The sequence below is a fragment of the Megalopta genalis genome, chromosome 6 (assembly GCF_051020955.1).
Source record: "Megalopta genalis isolate 19385.01 chromosome 6, iyMegGena1_principal, whole genome shotgun sequence".
In the NCBI taxonomy this organism is placed as follows: domain Eukaryota; kingdom Metazoa; phylum Arthropoda; class Insecta; order Hymenoptera; family Halictidae; genus Megalopta; species Megalopta genalis.
In genome coordinates, this window is record NC_135018.1 from 25,577,993 (window position 1) to 25,597,164 (window position 19,172).

The following is a 19,172-nucleotide window of genomic DNA, read 5'->3' on the forward strand; positions in this document are numbered from 1 at the left end:
TTACCTTTGTGCCAGCTTTTCTTGCACGTATTTGATGTCCTCGTACCGTTCGGCCAAACGTTCAGCAGTTTGCTGCAATTCCTTCCTCGCCTCCATTAAACTGTCCAGCTGCTTCAGTAGATGAGTCTTCATTATCTTTAATGCCCGCACCTTTTTGCCGATTTCCTCGCGAACGGTGTCGTGTCTGACAAAGTGTTCTTTGCGGAAAATATCGGTCGCGTGATACAGAAGCTGCAAGCGAAAGCATTTGCCTCAATACTTTTCCACAAATCAATAAACAGTTGACCATTTTATTGATCCTATACCTGCAGGCATTCTCTAGGCGTCATCGACTTTGATCCAATTTTGATGATCGGCTGAGAGGTCTCGCGTTTCAACAATCTTTTTATATAGACGTCGAATGCTTCCTTGGCCGGCTGATAAAAAAGATAAACATGGTAATCATGGTAATCAGTCAGAAATTATTGGGTCTTTTTAAAAATGTACCTGGTTTTCGAATTAATTTGTTTAATCTATGAGAGACAAAGTCTTAACAAATTCTGCCCTGTAGGATGTTTGAATAAAAATTGTTTATTCTTTCCCTTAATGATTGAAGTTCAAGGGACCTTTAAGCAATTACTTTTTAAGAAGAACACCGGCGTCTTCATTGAATGCCTTAAGTACCTTCTTCTCCTTGTTAATTATGGGTTCCAGAGGCTCGATCTTTGGAAAATAGTGAAGATCGACGATAGAACGAGCGATAACGTCACCGGTGTGCAACAGAGCAACGAGGACACACGGTTCCTGAAGAATTCCGATGCCGAGGACCGGCGTGGCCTCGTTTGTTCCCGTGTGCTTGGTTCTTCTGCAAATCAAGTACTGGGAACTGGACTGATTGGACGACGATGGTAGGTGTATGTCGTCGATACCTATCGATTATTAGAATTTAATACGTGCACAGTTGAGTATTTTCCGCTTTTGAGTGTTGTATTTTACTTACCGTCCGAAATGTTCAAGTATTCTTCCAATTGCGGAACCATTGGCAAGGTGACCATATGTACGCCGTGATTGTGAGTGCAGAAATATCTGACAAAGGGAACGCACAGTTGTTAACAGTGTGTGTTACAAGTAAATCATTTCTTCTTTTATTAATTTCGATAAGCCGACGAAACCGCGACAGCATTTTTAAATTCTGAACAAAGAGATTCTGTTCGAAAGTTGTTGTTACATGACAGTTTCGATAAGAATCAGCCGAGACACTTATATTATAGTTGTATTTACCTGTACTTGATACTCTTGTCGCAACGAAGGTGTATAGGACAGTTATATTTCTTATCGGTGTCCGTATAGAAGAGTCCCAGTTCTATCTCAATGCACTCGTAAACGTAAAGTGCTTCATCTGAGATGGGAACACTGTATACGGAACTGGATTGTGACCAATTCTAGAAAATTATAAATGCCAAGCATGAAGTCTCCGATCAGCGCTTCTTCAAAAATCAAGGGTTTTCGATGGACAGTTCAATGGATAAGTCGTACGAATAAGTTAAGGGAGACTTACTCTCCTTTCTACCTCGTCCACGTCGTTGGTGTCGTTTTTCAGCAAAAGCGCATGGTATATCTTGCCGCTGCACATGGCAATAACCACTATGGGCGGGGTAGTTTGCACGCACATGATGGAGCACGAGTCTATCCCATAATTGTCGTCGGCTGGAGGATACATGGAGAGAGTTCCTGACACCACTGGGTTTTCATAACTTAACATTACGAAAAGTAGAACAAGAAAACAAACCAATGAATCCACGCTGTCCGCGTAATAACCAGGCTGTGGAATTTTGTGTAAATTCTCGCTTTCAGAGTTAATATTATTAAAACGATAAATACAAGATTAAAATTTCTTTCGGAAATGAAAATAGAATAAAGATATTATTCATTCTTGTTGCTATGCTATCCTTGTATTCGAAACATTCGGATATTTCATAAATGCATAACGATAGACTACAAATCTTTACGCATTGTAAAACATTTTAAACCATAAAGGAACGTGTACATCTATTACAGAGGGGTGGACAAATGTTTGACCACTACGTGCGACCTGTTTTTTTTAAGTTATAGGCGGCTGATCGTAAGAGAAGTGGTAACTTGAAGCCAAAAATAAGTTTAAATTTCAAATAAATATAGATAATATCAGACAAGCGAACAGTTATAGGAATAGTTACACGGTCGACGCTTTGGCCACCCTTGTGATCCATTACTTAATCAAGCTCTTCTAAAGTAATTTATGGAAACAAATATTTGCACAGAGGCCCACCGTCTAATAATAAGTGACTCTAACGTGTTATCAATTAAATGAAAAAAATCTGTGGTTCCAGAACTACATTCCCCGAACCAACAAAAATTCTCTCCCAATAGATCATAATGATGAAATTTACTTCACACTTCTACGTACCTGTCGAGTAACACGTTGCCATGAACAATGACCACTTCTCCGTTCCCACGGAGAACCAGAATAGGCCATTCAATTTGGTTCCAGTCGACCATGATGTTCTGGAAACAATTCCTGCTTAGATCTCGTAATTACCTAGATCTTGAATAATTATCGCACCGCAACTGTTCGATCGTTCATACTCGTACCTTGTTAATGTCTTTGCCGGCGAACATTTCCGGTTTTCGCAGCGTGGGCGTAACGAAATCAAAATCCACTGCGGTGTCTCCCAAAGATGTGAAGTCTGGTATCTTCAAGGGCGAGCCGAAAGGTGTACGACCGACTTTCCAGGATTTAATTAGCTTGGGCGAGTTGCCTATTTCGCACTCGTATAGGCTGGAGAAAGTATTTCGTCAAAATCGGCACGTCTATAATCAGACTTCAATAGCTCCGCGAAGGAAAGTGGAGTCGTTTTTTTCTTTTTTTTTTAATTGATGAAAGCCAGAGACCGAATCAGATTTTTTAGTTTCAGTAGATGTTAAATCGAGGAAAGTTACCAAAATGTATTTTCCGATGTCAGGACTAGTAGATGAGAGTCATTCGTCGAGCCAGGGTGCCATCTTGCCTTGCGAATCTCTATCGTTGTGTTGAAATGGTCCAATTTGTATATTCTGGAATTGGACGAATTAGTAATTAACAGACTGCAAATTTGATGCACTTATAGCAAAAGTAAACGAGCGGAACAACGAAATTAATCCCTTGCCATACTTTGACGAGAGTCTGACAGGTGATGGAGATTCCTAGGATGAACCTGTTAAGTATGAATATTATTCCGTTCTTTTAAGTCGAAATAAAATTCTGTTCTCTCGCCATCGATATTCAAGCATTCAACTGAATGCAGGCATACAATAAATATAAATTGTCTTTTTTCTTTTTAAAAATTATTACAATCGAAAAACTTCTGATCATTGCAACTATGAAGAAAATGGTACGGCAAGGATACGGTACGGAAAGACATTACAAGAATTTCGAATTTGGAATTTGAAATTTCAGTTTCTTAAAATCGGTTTGAAAGATTCTTGCCTTGCAAAAAAAATCTAGTAATAAGATACGAACTGTTGTTATGAACTAATTGAGAGTTGTTGGTAATGACGTTCTTTTACTTCGCATGAGGGTAACGGTGGTCATGCGAGACGATTATGGAATCACGAAGATTCATTTTCGAGTAGACTGACTAGGGTTCAAAGCAAGCTTGAACTTTTAATTCACTTTAGATCTGGTTCGGATCGAATTTAAATGAGTTGTGAACTATGCAGATTAGCTGCATCTGACACAACATCGGTGCCAGTTTATACGGTCTAAAGTCAATCAAACATTAGACGGTAGTTCGAGTGTATTCCACAGAATTTGCATAAGAACACGATCTCTGTTCGACGCGAGCGGCGCGGCATCGGGAACTTAGTTTCACGGAGAAAACAAATCCTAGAAATAATATCCAAGTTACATTAGGTAAACGTAACACCTTGCAATCAAAAGCTAAATATACTACAACATAGACAATTAATTTGTAAAATCTGTTTAGAATAAAAATTATTTCGAAAAATAAATTACGTGTTACTGATAGTCAATCATGTGATATTCGACACGCTATTATATTGTAAGCCTTATGTTTGCCTTTCAAATTATTCTCGAAGATGAGAAGTATGTCAGAAGTGTAGATTAGGATTGTTAGGCTGGGTTAGCATTTTGATAATTTGTGAAACCAAGAAAAAAGAACGAACAAAAATTACGTGTCACTAATCGTTCTTCCAATTTTCTCGCATCTTGTAGATTTTAGTGCTGATCCTAATACCTCGCAAAATTTAATTTCGTAAACTATACCTAGGCTAGCTGTTTTTCTTTATGTAGAAACCTTTCCATTTCATACGATTAAAGGAACACTAAATAATGATCAAGAAATTGTCAATCCTTAAGCACCTGTAACACCGTGTCAAAAAATCCTTAAATATTCAAACAATGCTAATTTTGAAGGGTAAAGTTTCTACATTTATAAAGCGTTATTTCAACAAGATAGGAAGTAAACTGATCATCGCGTTCCCTAGAAGCTCGATTATCCAAACCTACGATATTTGACTTCACTATTGTCTAAACACGTTTCCCCCTAATTATAGTGTTCCATAAGCACCGCTATTTATTGCGAACCCCAATAAGGATTTAATCTCATGTCGTATCCAAGTAAATGTAAATTGCTGCTGTAGAGTGGCATTCAGCAAAGCTAGGAACGATACATAATAGCACTTTGCCCGTCGAACACCGATATCGTGATTCTTTTCTAATCTTATTCACATTTTTTATTCGTTTGTTTTATTCTGGCCTAGCCTCGAAATATTCTAAACATCTTGAAATTTGAGAATATGCTTTCGTTTTCGCTAAAGTTACGATTCAAATAGTCAAAACGGTCACCACTTTGTATGCACGACGAGCATACGAACACAGCTAACTGGTTAAGAAAGAAGGAAGCTGTAACAATTTGAACTCGCTTCGTGATTCATCGACCTGTAGGACAAGATTTCGCAATGAAGAATCTACGAAACCACAACAAAATGAAATTCCTCCTTGAACAAGCGTGGCCAGACCGACCGAACAGGAAATGGAAAACGACGTTGCCCTCAGGAGACTTTCTGCGAAACGGTGCAAAGTGGGTTGAAAGCGTTCGATTCGCGTGCTCGTGCAGGATCGTCGCGATTCCATTGTGCGAGTTACCGCCGTGTATCTCGGGCATTGTCTCTGCGGCGGCGCTACTTAGCCCGTGCTCGGGCGACGTGTCGTTATTTAACGCAAATTACGGTAATCTTTCACGATCGCCGTACCCTCGGGCCACAACGGAACGAAAGGAATACAGCGCCGGGGGGTCCGGTGTGTCGCGGTGTTTGTTTTTTCGCGGGACGAGGCTGGGCCGCGCAACGATGGTCGCCTACATTTCGTATATTTTATTATTACTCTCGCACTTTCCGTGGCTGGACACGGTAGCGCTGGCAAAAGGGGGTTGACGGTGGTTAGCCCGTGGCCGTTATTAATGTCCGCGGCACAGTACCGGCTGCAGGGTGGGGTACATAGAGAGAAAGAGTGAGTGAGTGAGAGAGAGAGAGAGAGAGAGAGAGAGAGAGAGAGAGAGAGAGGGAGGGAGAGAGAGATAGAGGGATGGTGCGGCGGGTTCGTGGCGAGGGTGGAGGAAACAGAGAAGAAAAAGAGAGAGGCGATGTAGAGAGCGAGAGAGAGGACAGGACCCGACGCAAATGGGGGGAGGGTTGAAGAGCAACCGGGGGTGGTAGGGGGATGGAAAGGAAACAAAAAAGGTCGGGTGGGCATAGGGTATCGTCAGCAACGACTGGTTACACCGGGCACACACCAACGACAAGGACGAAAGTAACTTTACCATCACCAGCAGCCTCGGCTCGTTGCAAAAGCACGCCAGAGTTCTTAATAATTGATAAAAATGTACGCATGCACGCACCAGTAGAGAGAGTCGGTCGAAAGCCAGACGACGTGGTCAACCCCAGCGCCTCGGTCTGACCACCCCCTTCCGTTTTCATCGTGCCTTCTCTCTCTCTTTCTCTTTTTCTCTTGCCTCCTCTCTCTTCCTCTCCCTCTCTCTCTCTTTCTCTCTCCCTCTCTCTCTCTTGCGCTCTGTTTTTCTCTTTTCGTTCCACGGAGCTTTCGGTCGAGCCTCTCTCGCTGAATCTTTTTTTCCCTTTTGCGCGCCCAACCTTTCATGCTTCGTTGACAAAGGCACACGCAACGATTTATTCGCACTTTGCACCACGGCCTCGCGGGGATTTTTCTTCGTTCTGTCACAATTTCGGAATTATCAAAATTTATGGCCCGCCCCTGCGTGTACCCGCGCCGCTATACGGCCGCCGGCCACCGTAAACAGTTTACGCGTTTCTGAATAGTGAATTTGTTGCTGCCTTTCTGCAAGCTGACTTCTCTTCTTGGGTATTCTTCGTGGTAATCAATGTTTTAACTCTTCGATTGATTACTCATACGGGGTAATGAGGCTCGATTCTCAAAAAGCCGCTTAACCCAAGCCGCGCACCAATATGTGTCGCGAGAATCAAGCGATGACGAGTGTACTCGTCAAACGCAGAGTAAGCGTCGCTGTTAAAATATTGGATTGAAAAGACGGTTTTATTTTATAAAATTAACAATTTTATTACTAATATTTACTTACTCGTTTAACATTACTATATGCTACATATAGAAACGCAGGAAAAATCGAATACTTATAAAAGTTAAAAATTCAAATTGCTGCCGTAAAGTGGTATTCAGCAAAGCAAGGAACGATACGTAATGGCACTGTGCACGTCGAACACTAATATCGTGAATTATTCGTATAATTGTTCATATTTTTTAATTGTTTGTTTTATTCTGACCTAGCCTAAAAATATTCGAAACATCTTGAAATTTGAGAATATGTTTTCGTTTTCGCTAAAGTTACGATTTAAATAGCCAATGGTCGCCACTTTTTAGGCATGACGAGTATACTCGTCAACGCAACTAACTGTGGTTAAAATTCTTCCTAAATCAATACTTCCGAAAGAAACGTTTGCATGAACAATAATCGTGGCTTTTCTCACGATTGAGAAATCGCTGTTACATTTCAAAGCACCAGAAGAAATTCACACCAACGGATTCCAGACTTTCATACGCTGTGGAAGAGAGTTGCTAATAATGTTCGAATATTTAGGTGGGCGGTGGCTGCATAAGCGAACCTAGGCGGCACGGCGCCACGTGAAATTTCTTGGCGGGACAAAAGAAAATAGAGGGCCCCGGGCAACTGCTCGAATCTAATTAAGAAATTCTTACACGGCGGTGCCGCGCATTCTGCCGCACCCTCGTGCCGTGGTTGTGCGCCTCTTGTCGGGGGCAGTCTAGAAAAAATTAAGAATAATTTTTTTCCTACGTAAACGTATTAACCCCGGAGCGGAGCCGGGTCGGGTCGGGCCGGGCCGAGGCGGACCGCGGCAGCTTTTTACGCCGCGCTTTTCTTCCAATTTCTACAAAGAATGGCCCACGGAGCCGACTTCAAAGCGGATCTTACGTGGTGTCGTATCATTCTGTCCCGCAAAACTTTTCCCTCGTGTTTCTCTTAAGTTACCCGCGCTTCCGTCGCGGCTTTTCACCGCGCCCTCCCACCCCTCTTTTTACTGCTTAACCCCTACGTTCCCCGATAATTTACCAGGCTTGTTTGTCCACTTCCTCGCCTTTCTTCCGCGCTACTGAATTAAAGTGTTTTCAAATTTGCTGCTTGCAAGACGCGAATAAGGATCTCCTTTGTAGCTGTTGGAGTTGGAGGCTTTCAGGGACGAGGAGTAGCAGGAGAGATTGTTAGCTGCGATTAGGTTTGTGTAAATATAGGGACCATCGAGAAGGCACATTTTCCTATTTGTTTGTGATCTTTATGTACGAGCGTGTAACTCTGTAGCCGCGAAACTGTTTTTCGTTAGATTTTTAACAATTTGTTACACAGAAATTCTAGTAAAAGTTGCTTCAAATTGTGATCATTTTGATTGGTGCTTGAGAGTCGTCGTTGAGTGCAGATGGTTAAAACAATATTCGAAGTTATTAACGTGTTTTGTAATGATTGTATGAAACTTGGACATTCTGAATTTTTCTTTTCAAAATGGCGGAGCGGATTGTTTCTAGAAATTTTGAAGAAAGTAAATGGTATCTACTTTTCCGTCTATTTGATTTTTATTTTCAATTTTACGTTCGTAGTTTTTCTACGTTCATATTTTCAGTAGTCTGTGCGTCCGCCATTTTTCATCATTTTGCAATAGTTCCGATCGTATATCCATTCCAAATAGATATAAGACATTCCTTGTACCGAGTGAATAATTATTTTCTTTTCACCGTCGAAAAAGCAAGATTAAAAAGGTGAATATTAGTATTTTAAGTAAATAATTAATTTCTTTCTATATTTTATCGAAGTACGAAGAATGAAAAATGAATGGGACAGTGAGCGTGCTAAATGGATAATCAATATATCGTACAAGGTTACTTGGGGCAATCAGTGTTTCAAATAAATAATCGATTTCTTCATACCAGCAAAACGGTTACGGTACCAAATAAATAATCCAGTGATTTTCATTGTCGAAAAGTAGAAATTAGAAGACGAAAATGCCATTTTGATCTTACAATTGAACGATCGTATGTATAAGAAAAAAGGGTTAATGGTTTAGGAAGTACGCCGAGCATGCGAAGTCGGAAATTTTCGGTAGAATAAAACCGGTGCCTATCCCCAGCGGGTCTGAAGGTAACGGTGAACGAGAGATAAGCAACCGACTCTCTCGCTTTTCGTCTTTTCCTTCTCGGCAATAAATTCCGGGGAAAAAACCTATCCGGATCTCCCGTTGGTCCTTTCGCCGCTTAACCTAAAAATTCATTAGATTATAAAGCCATTAATGCTCATCCGCGCGACCGGATCTCTCTTCCGGTTAGCCGAGTCCATAGTCGGATCGATATCAGGACTGAGGAAAATTTTAATTACATTCTATTCGAATTTTTCGGCCAGCGGCAGGACCGCCAGTAGCTTAATTTATAAATACGCAGGCATTGGCACCCGATCGACATCGTCCCCGCCCCTCTTCGCCCAAATTCCGGTCCCTCGAAGCGATGCTCGCAGAGTCGATACAATTGTCTGTCAGTGATCGTATAATTTAGATTCCAAAAGGAAGTCGAATGAAATGAACATCGAGTCACTTTGAAAATGTTCCCCGCGAATTTTATATATCTTTTTTTACGTATATCTTTTATATGGTTTATATATTTTTATAGCTCAAAATATATATAAATAAATAGCAATAATCAGCTCAAAACAGCTATATATATATATATATTTTTATAGCTCAAAAAAAATGTAAATTAATTTAAAATTTATCCAAGAAAGTAGAAATTCAGAACGTAAACGGTATTGAAGGATAAATTGAAAGTATTATACTCGGGCATCGCTGTATCTTGGATCACCAAACTTTCCCCCGAAAAATTGTTTAAAATAGTGTAACGAGCCTGTCTTCTTTGGAGTACGACAAATCGGATAAAGGAATTTTGTATAAATGAGACCATAAAAACGCGCACAGTCGAATAGATTTGTAGTGTATTTATAAGGGTTGAAAGTAAACTAAGGAGCCATAAAGTAGTGTTGACAATTTAGTGATTTTCACACGCAGCGATGCTATAAAGTTCCGATAGATATCATTCTGACGAGGCGATATGTTTATTTAAATTTCTCCTGCGATGTGAAGATGTGAATAACTGATAAAAAATTACAGGAATAGTGGCGCACGGGTTAATAGGTATCGATGTCGGCGAGGAAGCCGGTCTACTTAATTCCGCTCGGTGACCCCGTAACGACGTAATATCGTTCAGTTGCTCCGAGTATTTTTATTACGTCCCCGTGGTGGCATGGCGAAGCAGAGAGGGTGAAGGGGAAGAGAGAGAGAGAGAAAGAGAGAGAGAGAGAGAGAGAGAGAGAGAGAGAGAGAGAGAGAGGGCGGGGGATAAAAGGAGAGGGTGGCCCAGGACGACAGGAGACACTGGTAGTCGAAGGGGCGGTTTTCCCAAGCCTAGGAAGCTATGCTCACGATATAACGAGAGCCATTATGATAAGCGGATGCATAGATTAGACATAACTCGTTAACCCGGCTGTGTGCGACGTGTACGTCGAAAGAGCAAGTATCAGGGATCAAGAGTGCCTCCGTTTGACAGGAAATTAGAAGCGTTGGGCGCGTCAGAAATTGCTTTTCCCTAAAAAATCACTGATCACCGTATCTACCTTAGAAAGCTAATACTGCAAATGGCCTAGGAAGATCATTTAATCGGACTGCAGATTATATGCAATTATAGCAGAAACGGATAGTTGCCATTTAAAACAATGGACAGATTAAAAGAACTTAACTGCTTGCATTACGATTTCTTTCACGACTGCGTTGATTAGCCACTGTTTTTTCTTCTTAATAATTTCCCTGATAGAACAAGACAATTTTTGTTTCTTGCGTGTTTTCATTTACTTTAATTCCTAGATCTTGATAAGAGAAGAATCAAATTTGGTCCTGATCTAGAAGAAACGAATAACATTCATATTTAGTAGCAACGGGTCAACACTGAACCTTCCGATGACCGGTTCGTCATGTTTTATTTCACAGTTATTGAAATTATAAAAATACTTCTATAGAAAACAATGTCAAATATTTAATAAATTCATTCTTGCCATTTTTATAAAACCGTGCACACTATCATTTTTAAAATAGGGTTGGTTCAGTGTTAAAAATGTTATGCGCTGGCTAGGAAAACGAATTACGATGGTCCACCTATTGCGATGATTTCGTTCGCGATGATTTCATTGCGTGATTAACGAGATTGTTTGCCTCGTTTACCGTACTAAAACGATCTTATACTTAATAAATCCTGATGCGTTATGTTTCGGTAAAAAATAATGTTCTATCGATAATAATTAGCGGCGATATTGTTCAAATTCTAACGTTTCAATACCCACTGATCTAAAATAGCAAAAAGTACTTTGATTCCCCCCCCCCATCAAAGCAAGTACTAATTAATTCATTGCACTACGATTTCTTTCGCAGTACTCCTTCATCCTCAATAATTTCTCTAATAAAACGAGTTAATTTTTGATTTTTGTCACAGTTGGGACAATACACCCAATGGCGTTGAACATTCATGTTTAAAGTCAGATTTCGATAATGGAACAATCAAGCTTGGTTGCGAGTTAGTAATTTACCGAGGGTTGAATTACCTCGTCGATAGAAAAGGCTCGCAGGGGTTGAGGATGATGGCGCAAGGCCCCGGAATTAAAAATTGCGGAGTCGTTAACGGTGTAGCATAAACGGTGGCCAGCGTTTTATCAATGTAAATGGACGATTTTTCATCGGGCTGCATTTAGATGAAAGGATCCCGGACTCGGTGGGAAGGATAGTCGGCGGCGTCTCTGTTACCGCGGGTAAGATGCGAGGCAGCGGTGTGGGGGGGTTGCCCATAAAATCGGGATGTTACGCAAAATATAACGAGCAACGTTCTGCTGGGCTGGCTGACGCTCCTGTCGTAATTCATCCGGCTCTCGCTTGCGTTCGCCTTCCCGACGACACCTGCGTCGGCAACTAAGCCCGTTAATTCTCGAGGTTGCGACGCGCTCTCTTCGCGGCCATCGGTTTCCAGGAGCTGTTCCGTTCTCCTCTGCTCGGCGCTCTCCTCGCGCTGCTACTTTCCAGCTACCGTCCTGCGTGCCTTGGTTCTCGATCTTCCCTTCGCGACACAGCACGTTCCGAGGGTCGGGCGGTCACACTTGAATCGTAAATTTTCTGGGCGAACGCGGAAGACCTTACTTGCGGCCGAGTCGAACGATTCGGTTCATTTAATCCATCGAATTGCGACGACGATGCTTGAGAATCGAAAGACAAGTTGCGCTATCGAAGATGCAATAGGAAGTATTCTATGGAAGATTGAATTTGTTTGTTCGTCGTCATCTCGAATGCTCCAATTCATTTATCCTGTCGTATTATGTTAACAAACGTTCTACAATCGAAGACAAGTCACGTTTCCGCGAACGCAAGATATTGGGTTGTTGGGTTACTAAGTAATTGCCGATTTCAGTTATAGATGTCTCTCACTCCCATTTTTATGATATCCGTAAATGTTATATTATAAAATTATTATTATTATTATCATTATGTTATTTTTTATTATCCGTGAATGTTAGCAACTGGACAAATTGAATGCAGCGGTCAAGGAAAAGCGACCAGAATTGGTCAATCGTAAAGGTGTCATTTTCCACCAGGACAATGCTAGGCCGCACACGTCTTTGTCCACTCGGCAAAGATTGATGGATATTGGTTGGGAATTAATGTTACACCCACCATATAGCCCTGATCTCGAGCCATCGGATTACCACTTATTTCGATCCCTGGACAACTCCCTTCGTGGTAAAACTTTTAACGCTGTAAAATCTCACTTAACTCAGTTTTTGGCCGAAAAGGATCAGACTTTCTACGAGCGTGGAATTTTCAAGTTGTCAGAGAGATGGCAAAAGGTCATCGAATAAAATGGAAAATACATTACAAATTAAACTTCATGCAACTAGAAAAAATTTTTTATTTCATTGAACAAATCGGCAATTACTTAGTTGCCAACCCAATACATCCTTCGTAGTAGTCTTCAATTTGGGTACTGTCGACCAAATAATTAACCTTTTTGCACTCGGATATCGCCTGAGAGGTAACATCGCAGTTCTGCTGATAATTATAGTACTTTCAAGATGCTCTTAAAAAGAAAACACTTTTTTTTGGATAATCCGAACGCTAAAATCATCGGCTTAACATTTTCTATCGAATTCTGCAGAAACAAATCCAAGCCAAACATCATCGAACGAAAATAAACGTAAAAGCAGCAAACAAAGTGCTAAAAGTTCCAATAAAAAGTTTAAACGAAATTTTGTTCGCGTGGAACCACTCTAATCTCATGGAAAAGCAAGATCAAATTTTTGTTTCCAATGTTACATCATTTTATGCTTACTTACTTACTTCATGACTAATCATTAACTTCGTGTTGCAGGTAAGCGACTAGAAAAAATTCTCCGAGTGAAAAGGGCTTTCAATCAAAGGCAAATCACGCTTGAGTCGTAAATTTCCGACAAAATATGTGAAGAAGGTCTTTTTCTTTCTCGTCGTAATACGGACAATACAACCACGGGTGATCTTTAGAATTCGAATGCTTCCAGTGGTTTCGATGAGGACTTAGTTGAAATCTTTATGGGATACAAATACAGTAATTTCTTCCGGAAATGCCAAATTTCGGGTTGCTGTGAATTTCCTCGTGCTAGTCCTACACTATTTTAATATTGATTATAATATAATTTGTTGCTATATATATACATCGATGCTAAGGGTCAACGGAATCGATCAAGCGTGTGATACGGCACGTGACGCGAATTCTCGGAAGACAATACAAAATGGCCTGTTTGTGTGTGAGTCAGCTAAGAAAAACCGCTTAGCATGTGGCCTTCGAATTGCCTTCGAATAGTGGCATGTGGCCTTCGAATTGCCTTTGAATAGTGGCATGTGGCCTTCGAATTGCCTTCGAATAGTGGCATGTGACTTCTGAATTGCCTTCAAATAGTAACATGTGACCTTCGAATTGCCTTCGAATCGTGTCACGTGGCTTCCGAATTGCCTTCGAATAGTGACACGTGGCCTCCGAATTGCCTTCAAATAGTGGCATGTGGACTTCGAATTGTCTTTGAATATTGCCATGTGGTCTTCGAATTGCCTTCGAATAGTGTCACATGGCTTCCAAATTGCCTTCAAATAGTGGCATGTGGTCTTCGAATTACCTTCGAATAGTAACATGTGGCCTTCGAATCGTGTCACGTGGCTTCCGAATTACCTTCGAATAGTGGCATGTGGCCTTCGAATTGCCTTCAAATAGCGGAATGTGGCCTCCGAATTACCTTCGAATAGTAACATGTGGCCTCCGAATTGCCTTCGAATCGTGGCAAACAATTAGAAATAAAAAAAATTAAGTCATCGTTTTTATTCTAGCATTACTATGTACTCATATTAATGTATACCGGCACGTTGGCCGCTGTCTTTTTTACCGACTGCCTCGAGTTTCTCTAAAAACGAGCCGCGAGGCCCGAAGAATCGCGACTTAGTATTCTCGGATCTGCGTGGTGTTTCGTTTCCGACTCCAAACATCTGTGAGAGAAATTACTGTATATCCGATATCGTTAATCGTACGAATTTAAATCCACCGAGTGCCGGAAGTTTCGGCGAACGACAAGCACCGAGCACGGACGGACGTGAATTTTCGGTGCCGCGAACTATAATGGCGGCCGAATTCGGTACGACGCGTGATGTAATCACTGTCACAACGGCAGGTCGAGCCGGAGACGACTTTCTCGGTGGTAGTCAAAGATGTCCCCGTCGTTTCGAATGCAACGAAGCACGCATACACGCCGGGGCCAGCTTCGAATATTATAAGCGTGAATAATAGGGAGCTTGAGTGCTTTTCCGGGTCCTTTCCGTTGACCTGGCATCTTTTCTGGGGAAAACGGCATTCTACGGTGTATAAACGTGCACCGGGGTGAAATACAAAGACAGTGGGTGGCTGTCGAGAGAAGTTAGCGGAGCGGTGGGAGGGAGGAGGAGGAGGTCGGTGCAACATCTACTAGCGAAAAAAACACGCACTTAGGTAATCCTGGCGACGCCTGTAGGCACCTGCAGCGGTTCTTCTAATCAAAGAATTCCGGCCGGGACGCCGGTGGAAAATTTAAATAGGCGAGACGCATTCTGCTCGTCTGCGTCGACATTGTCCTGCACATCGTCGTTGTCGTAACGAAATAAAACCCGACGGCAAAAGAGAGACATCTGTCGGTTCTTTTAATTACCGCGGTACGTGTGCCAGGACTACCGCCGTGGACTTACATTTTCCTTCCTTCTCTCTATACTCGCCACCTCTCTCTTTCTCTTTCTCTCTTTCACCCTATTTCTCTCTTCCTTTCTCTTTGCCCGTGTCTCTTTCTCGTCGGCGGCCCGAGCTTTTGTTATCCATTTTTCGTCAGCCTCTGTCGTTCGTTCATACTCTATCAGATCTCGCCCGGCCGCCCGAGTCTGTCACGCTCGAAGACTGAAAAATTTCCCTCGGTGCCGGTATTTCGGCTAATTTTATTACCTGAAATATTTTCTACGCCTTTGCTCCGTCGAAAAAGAATTTCCCCGCTCAACCGGTGCCGTTTCCAACCCAGAAAAAAAGGAATAGCCGCGATCTTTTCCGAGGAATTACTCCGACCACCACGTTTTACCTCCTGGTTCCCATTTCTATATTCCTTTTTGATAATTCGAACGCCTCCGAATTGTACAAACGATTCTAAATGTTATATTTTTGGTCTTTTGGTTTGCTTATCACCGTTATTTCGAAGGGTTAAATGTGAATCAGAGGTACCACAACGGTATGCAACTATGAACGAATAATTATAAGCGATCGATATTTTCGTGCAAGTTTCTTCAGATTGAAATGATCCTCTCGTTTAGACAATCTCATTACGCTGCTATTACCTTAATTCATTGGGTTATCTATTCAATAAGAATTACGCTTCTCCACTTTGATGCGGCGATGTGATCCATGATAAGTCTGGCTCGATATTTAACAATATTGATGCACATTATCTCACCGCATTTCTGTCGAATCAATGCCAAATTTGTCACTTCTGTCATGAACATTAAGCTACTATGGAATAAATTGCATAACACACGCACGCACCCACGCACGCACGCATGATGGCAGGATAAATAAGTTATATATTAAAAGTTGGAATGGAAGGACCAATTACGCTTTTACACCTTTTACTCTTTCCGTTGTTTTCGTTCAGACAGTAGGCACTCGGTAGTCGAGTTAAAGGATGAAATTATTTTCCGGCGATGCAGACAAAAAATGAAAGAAAGATTACGGCAGAGAATCGATTGGGTCGATTGTATACGTGCAAGAACATATCTCTACACTTTAGGATGTTCGGAAGAACACAGCGAGAAAAAGAAGTGCCGAAAACTTTTTCTTACGTATTAACAGATCGAAGAAATCTTGTGGCGAGAAGTCATCAAGAAGCTGATGAACCAATAATATACTGTTACACAGTTGCTCACACAATAAAGTTAACAAAGGAAATCAAGGACGACGATGTCTCCTGAAAGAGTCGCTATTCCTTCCGGTGCAAATCGTAAAATTCCCAAACAAAAGGTACACGATAAAGATCGAATGCAATCGATTCCTCCGGAGTCCCGGTACCGTCAAAACACCATAAAAGCGCGTGCGGCGCGTGCTACGGAATATTTCACTGTCCCGTCGCTTGCAGCGCCGAAACTCACCCCTTGGGCCGTTGAAGGGCTGTTGCAGGCGGTCTCCTATCTGTCCCGGCGCCGGCTCGGCCCGGCTCTCTGCCCAGCTCGGCCCGCACCGAAAGGGGATACAATGCGTTTATTTAAAAAATGATTTAACTTAATGGTTTTACATATGTAATCCCGATATAAACCCGCGGCTAATCTCGGGAAACCACACACGGTTCACGCGTACATCCCGCTCTCGGTAATCCGCGTACGTATCCACCCACGCGTCCTCGTTCCCCTCGTCACCCGTGCACGGGTATCCACCCCCTCGACGCCCTCGTGGTCTCCGCGTATACACGGTTTGACCTGTTCAACACCACCCCCCTCTCTCTCTCTCTCCCTTTGGTCCAACTTTTTTTCGATGAGCAAGCACTAACGAAAATCACCGGTTAGCCGGCATAGGAGGATGGTGGTGTAAGAGGGGCGTGTTTGCGGAGGCCGAGCATAGGGTGCGTTGTGCTCGAGCGAGCCCAGGATGATTTAGATGGTCCCCGATGATATCCGCACCTTTTGAAAAATGTCGCCACACCGCGGAGAAAAAAAATATAGAAGCCGCGAACAACCGGCGAGTGCTGGCGCGCGGTTTATCAGACCGCTGCGAAACTTTATTGCTGGTCGAATGGTATTTCTCGTCGAATCAGCGCTTAACAACGCGCTAGAGATTCTGTGGAATTGGGGAATCAGTCTGTGTTCCGCTGGTTTTCGTGTGTAATTGGGAAATCATGATCCTTGGCAGAGGTCGAACGAATCCTTTCTCGTTCGCGAATTTGGCACTACAGTAAATTCTCCCTGATTTTCCTTCAGCTTGTGAGCAAAAATGGATAATTTTGGAAGAGGAGATACGATTATTCGAGCCTCGAGGCTCATTTTTATGATTGCCGATTATCAACAATTATAAAAACGAGGTTTACAAGCTGACGGAAAATTAGGGAGGATTTACTGTATTAGACTGTGGATTTTTATAAGAATTATATTAATTTCTCCCAGAAATGTTCGGAGGTCGAAATTGAAACCGTCAGATTTGAAAATACTAAGTCGCGATTTTTCGGGCCTCGCGGATCCTTTTTATAGAAACTCGGGGCAGTCGGCAAGAAAAAGCATCGGCCAACATACCGGTGTACATTAATATGAATACACAGTAATGCTAGAATAAAAACGATGACTTAATTTGTTTATTTTTAATTTTTTGCCACGATTCGAAGGCAATTTGGTGGCCAAATGCCACGATTCGAAGGCAATTCGGAGGCCACATGACACGATTCGAAGGCAATTCTGAAGCCACAATCCGGGAATTCGCATCGCGTGCCGCATCACACACTTGAATAACTCCGTTGATCCTTAACATCGACGTATCAATAAACTAAATAGGCGTAGGACCAGCACAGAGAAATTCACAGCAACCCGAAATTTGGTATTTCCAGGAGAAATTACTGTATTCGAAGTTTAGAAATACTTGAGCAACAGAGGAACACATCTTTCTTCTTTTGCAAGACTTCTCGTGGTAAATGTGGAGTAACGATGCTATTGATTTATGGCAATATGTACTATTCTCTGCATTTTTCAAAAACGAGCACGCGACAAATGCATGAACATCCGCAGTCCGGGTACACGTATAATCCTCTTAGCTGCGTTGACGAATCTATAAGACCAATTTCGTACTCAAGTTCTTCTAGAATTACTCTGAAATGTGTCGAATTTACGAATGCATTTCACAAAACTTTTTATTGCAATCGTCGAGACGAGCATGTTTCTTATAACACGTAAAATCGCCAGTTTGCCATGACTCGTATACTCGTCATTCAGAACTAAGAGATTAACGTTAGAGCTACCGTGTAGTAAAATTCAGAAAAGGAATTATACTTGAACAAAAAATTGCTGCGTGTACCTAAAAAGTAACCGACATCCCGGCAGTCTCAAGAATAATCTGTAAAAATCGTGATATTTTTCAAAGTTTTCCGAAGAATGCGCCATCAGGATCGATGCGTTTTTGAGGTGTCCTTTATTCCTGGAGAACAGAGTTCGAAGCAGCGGGGATCAGAGAACGGAATGTCCTTGGAACGAGGACACAGCGTTAGGGTTTTACGAGGTGAATACTCCGGGGATGATTCGGAGTAGCGTTCGCTGGAAGTGGAATGGTCGGATGGCGTGGGTGGGTAACGCGAAAGGTGAAAATTATTCATAAACGTAGGCCGGCCCGGCGACGTGAGGGATGAGGAAAAGGAGACGGGAGAACGGGGGGCAGGCGTGCAGGGCCTCTCCCGCTTTCGCTCTCCTTCTCTCTCTCTCTCTCTCTCTCTCTCTCTCTTGTTCTCTCCCTTTCTCCCGTTCTACGGTGGCGCGCCTCGCAGACCGACCGAAGCTGAAATCTACCGAATATTAAGGCAGGAAAGGTCCTCCCAGACCGCATAATAAACACATAACGGTAATCCTTAAAACAATAATTAGCCGCAACAGCCAACCACCGGGCGACGATCTTCCGGGCGTAGCGGCGGAATAACGCTGTATTCGTGTTCCGTTCCCGAATTAATACCACAATTCGCGACGCCCGCGACTTACTTACCCCGATCCGAGTTATGTTACCTCGGAATTGCACCTTCTTCCTATGACCATTATCCCGCGGAATGTTTGCTTCGAGGAGAGGCGAACCGTGTGCCGCGGAATCCTCGATAGGACCGCCCTCGTAATTAGACTTTCGAAAGTTCTCGCTTTGTTTATCTTGATTTTTCATCGCCCGCTAAAAATCCACCTTTACCGGGGACCTGTTGATCTATTTTTCGTATTCTTTATTAGACGATCTCTCTCCAGCTAGCACAGTCGGACTT

General features: G+C 42.4%; 1 protein-coding gene across 1 annotated transcript in view; it reads right to left on the reverse strand.

Moving 5' to 3' along the window:
* The window catches only part of mbo (nuclear pore complex protein Nup88), a 101,683-nt gene that overhangs the window by 783 nt on the left and 81,728 nt on the right, over positions 1 to 19,172 (reverse strand). Inside the window, exons 3-11 of the mRNA XM_033473834.2 lie at positions 2,959 to 3,072; positions 2,611 to 2,797; positions 2,426 to 2,523; positions 1,538 to 1,733; positions 1,261 to 1,421; positions 980 to 1,065; positions 664 to 908; positions 306 to 416; positions 5 to 231 (exon numbers count right to left, since the gene is read on the reverse strand). Of these exons, the coding sequence (XP_033329725.1) occupies positions 5 to 231; positions 306 to 416; positions 664 to 908; positions 980 to 1,065; positions 1,261 to 1,421; positions 1,538 to 1,733; positions 2,426 to 2,523; positions 2,611 to 2,797; positions 2,959 to 3,072 (1,425 nt within the window). The remainder of the gene's footprint in view (positions 1 to 4; positions 232 to 305; positions 417 to 663; positions 909 to 979; positions 1,066 to 1,260; positions 1,422 to 1,537; positions 1,734 to 2,425; positions 2,524 to 2,610; positions 2,798 to 2,958; positions 3,073 to 19,172) is intronic.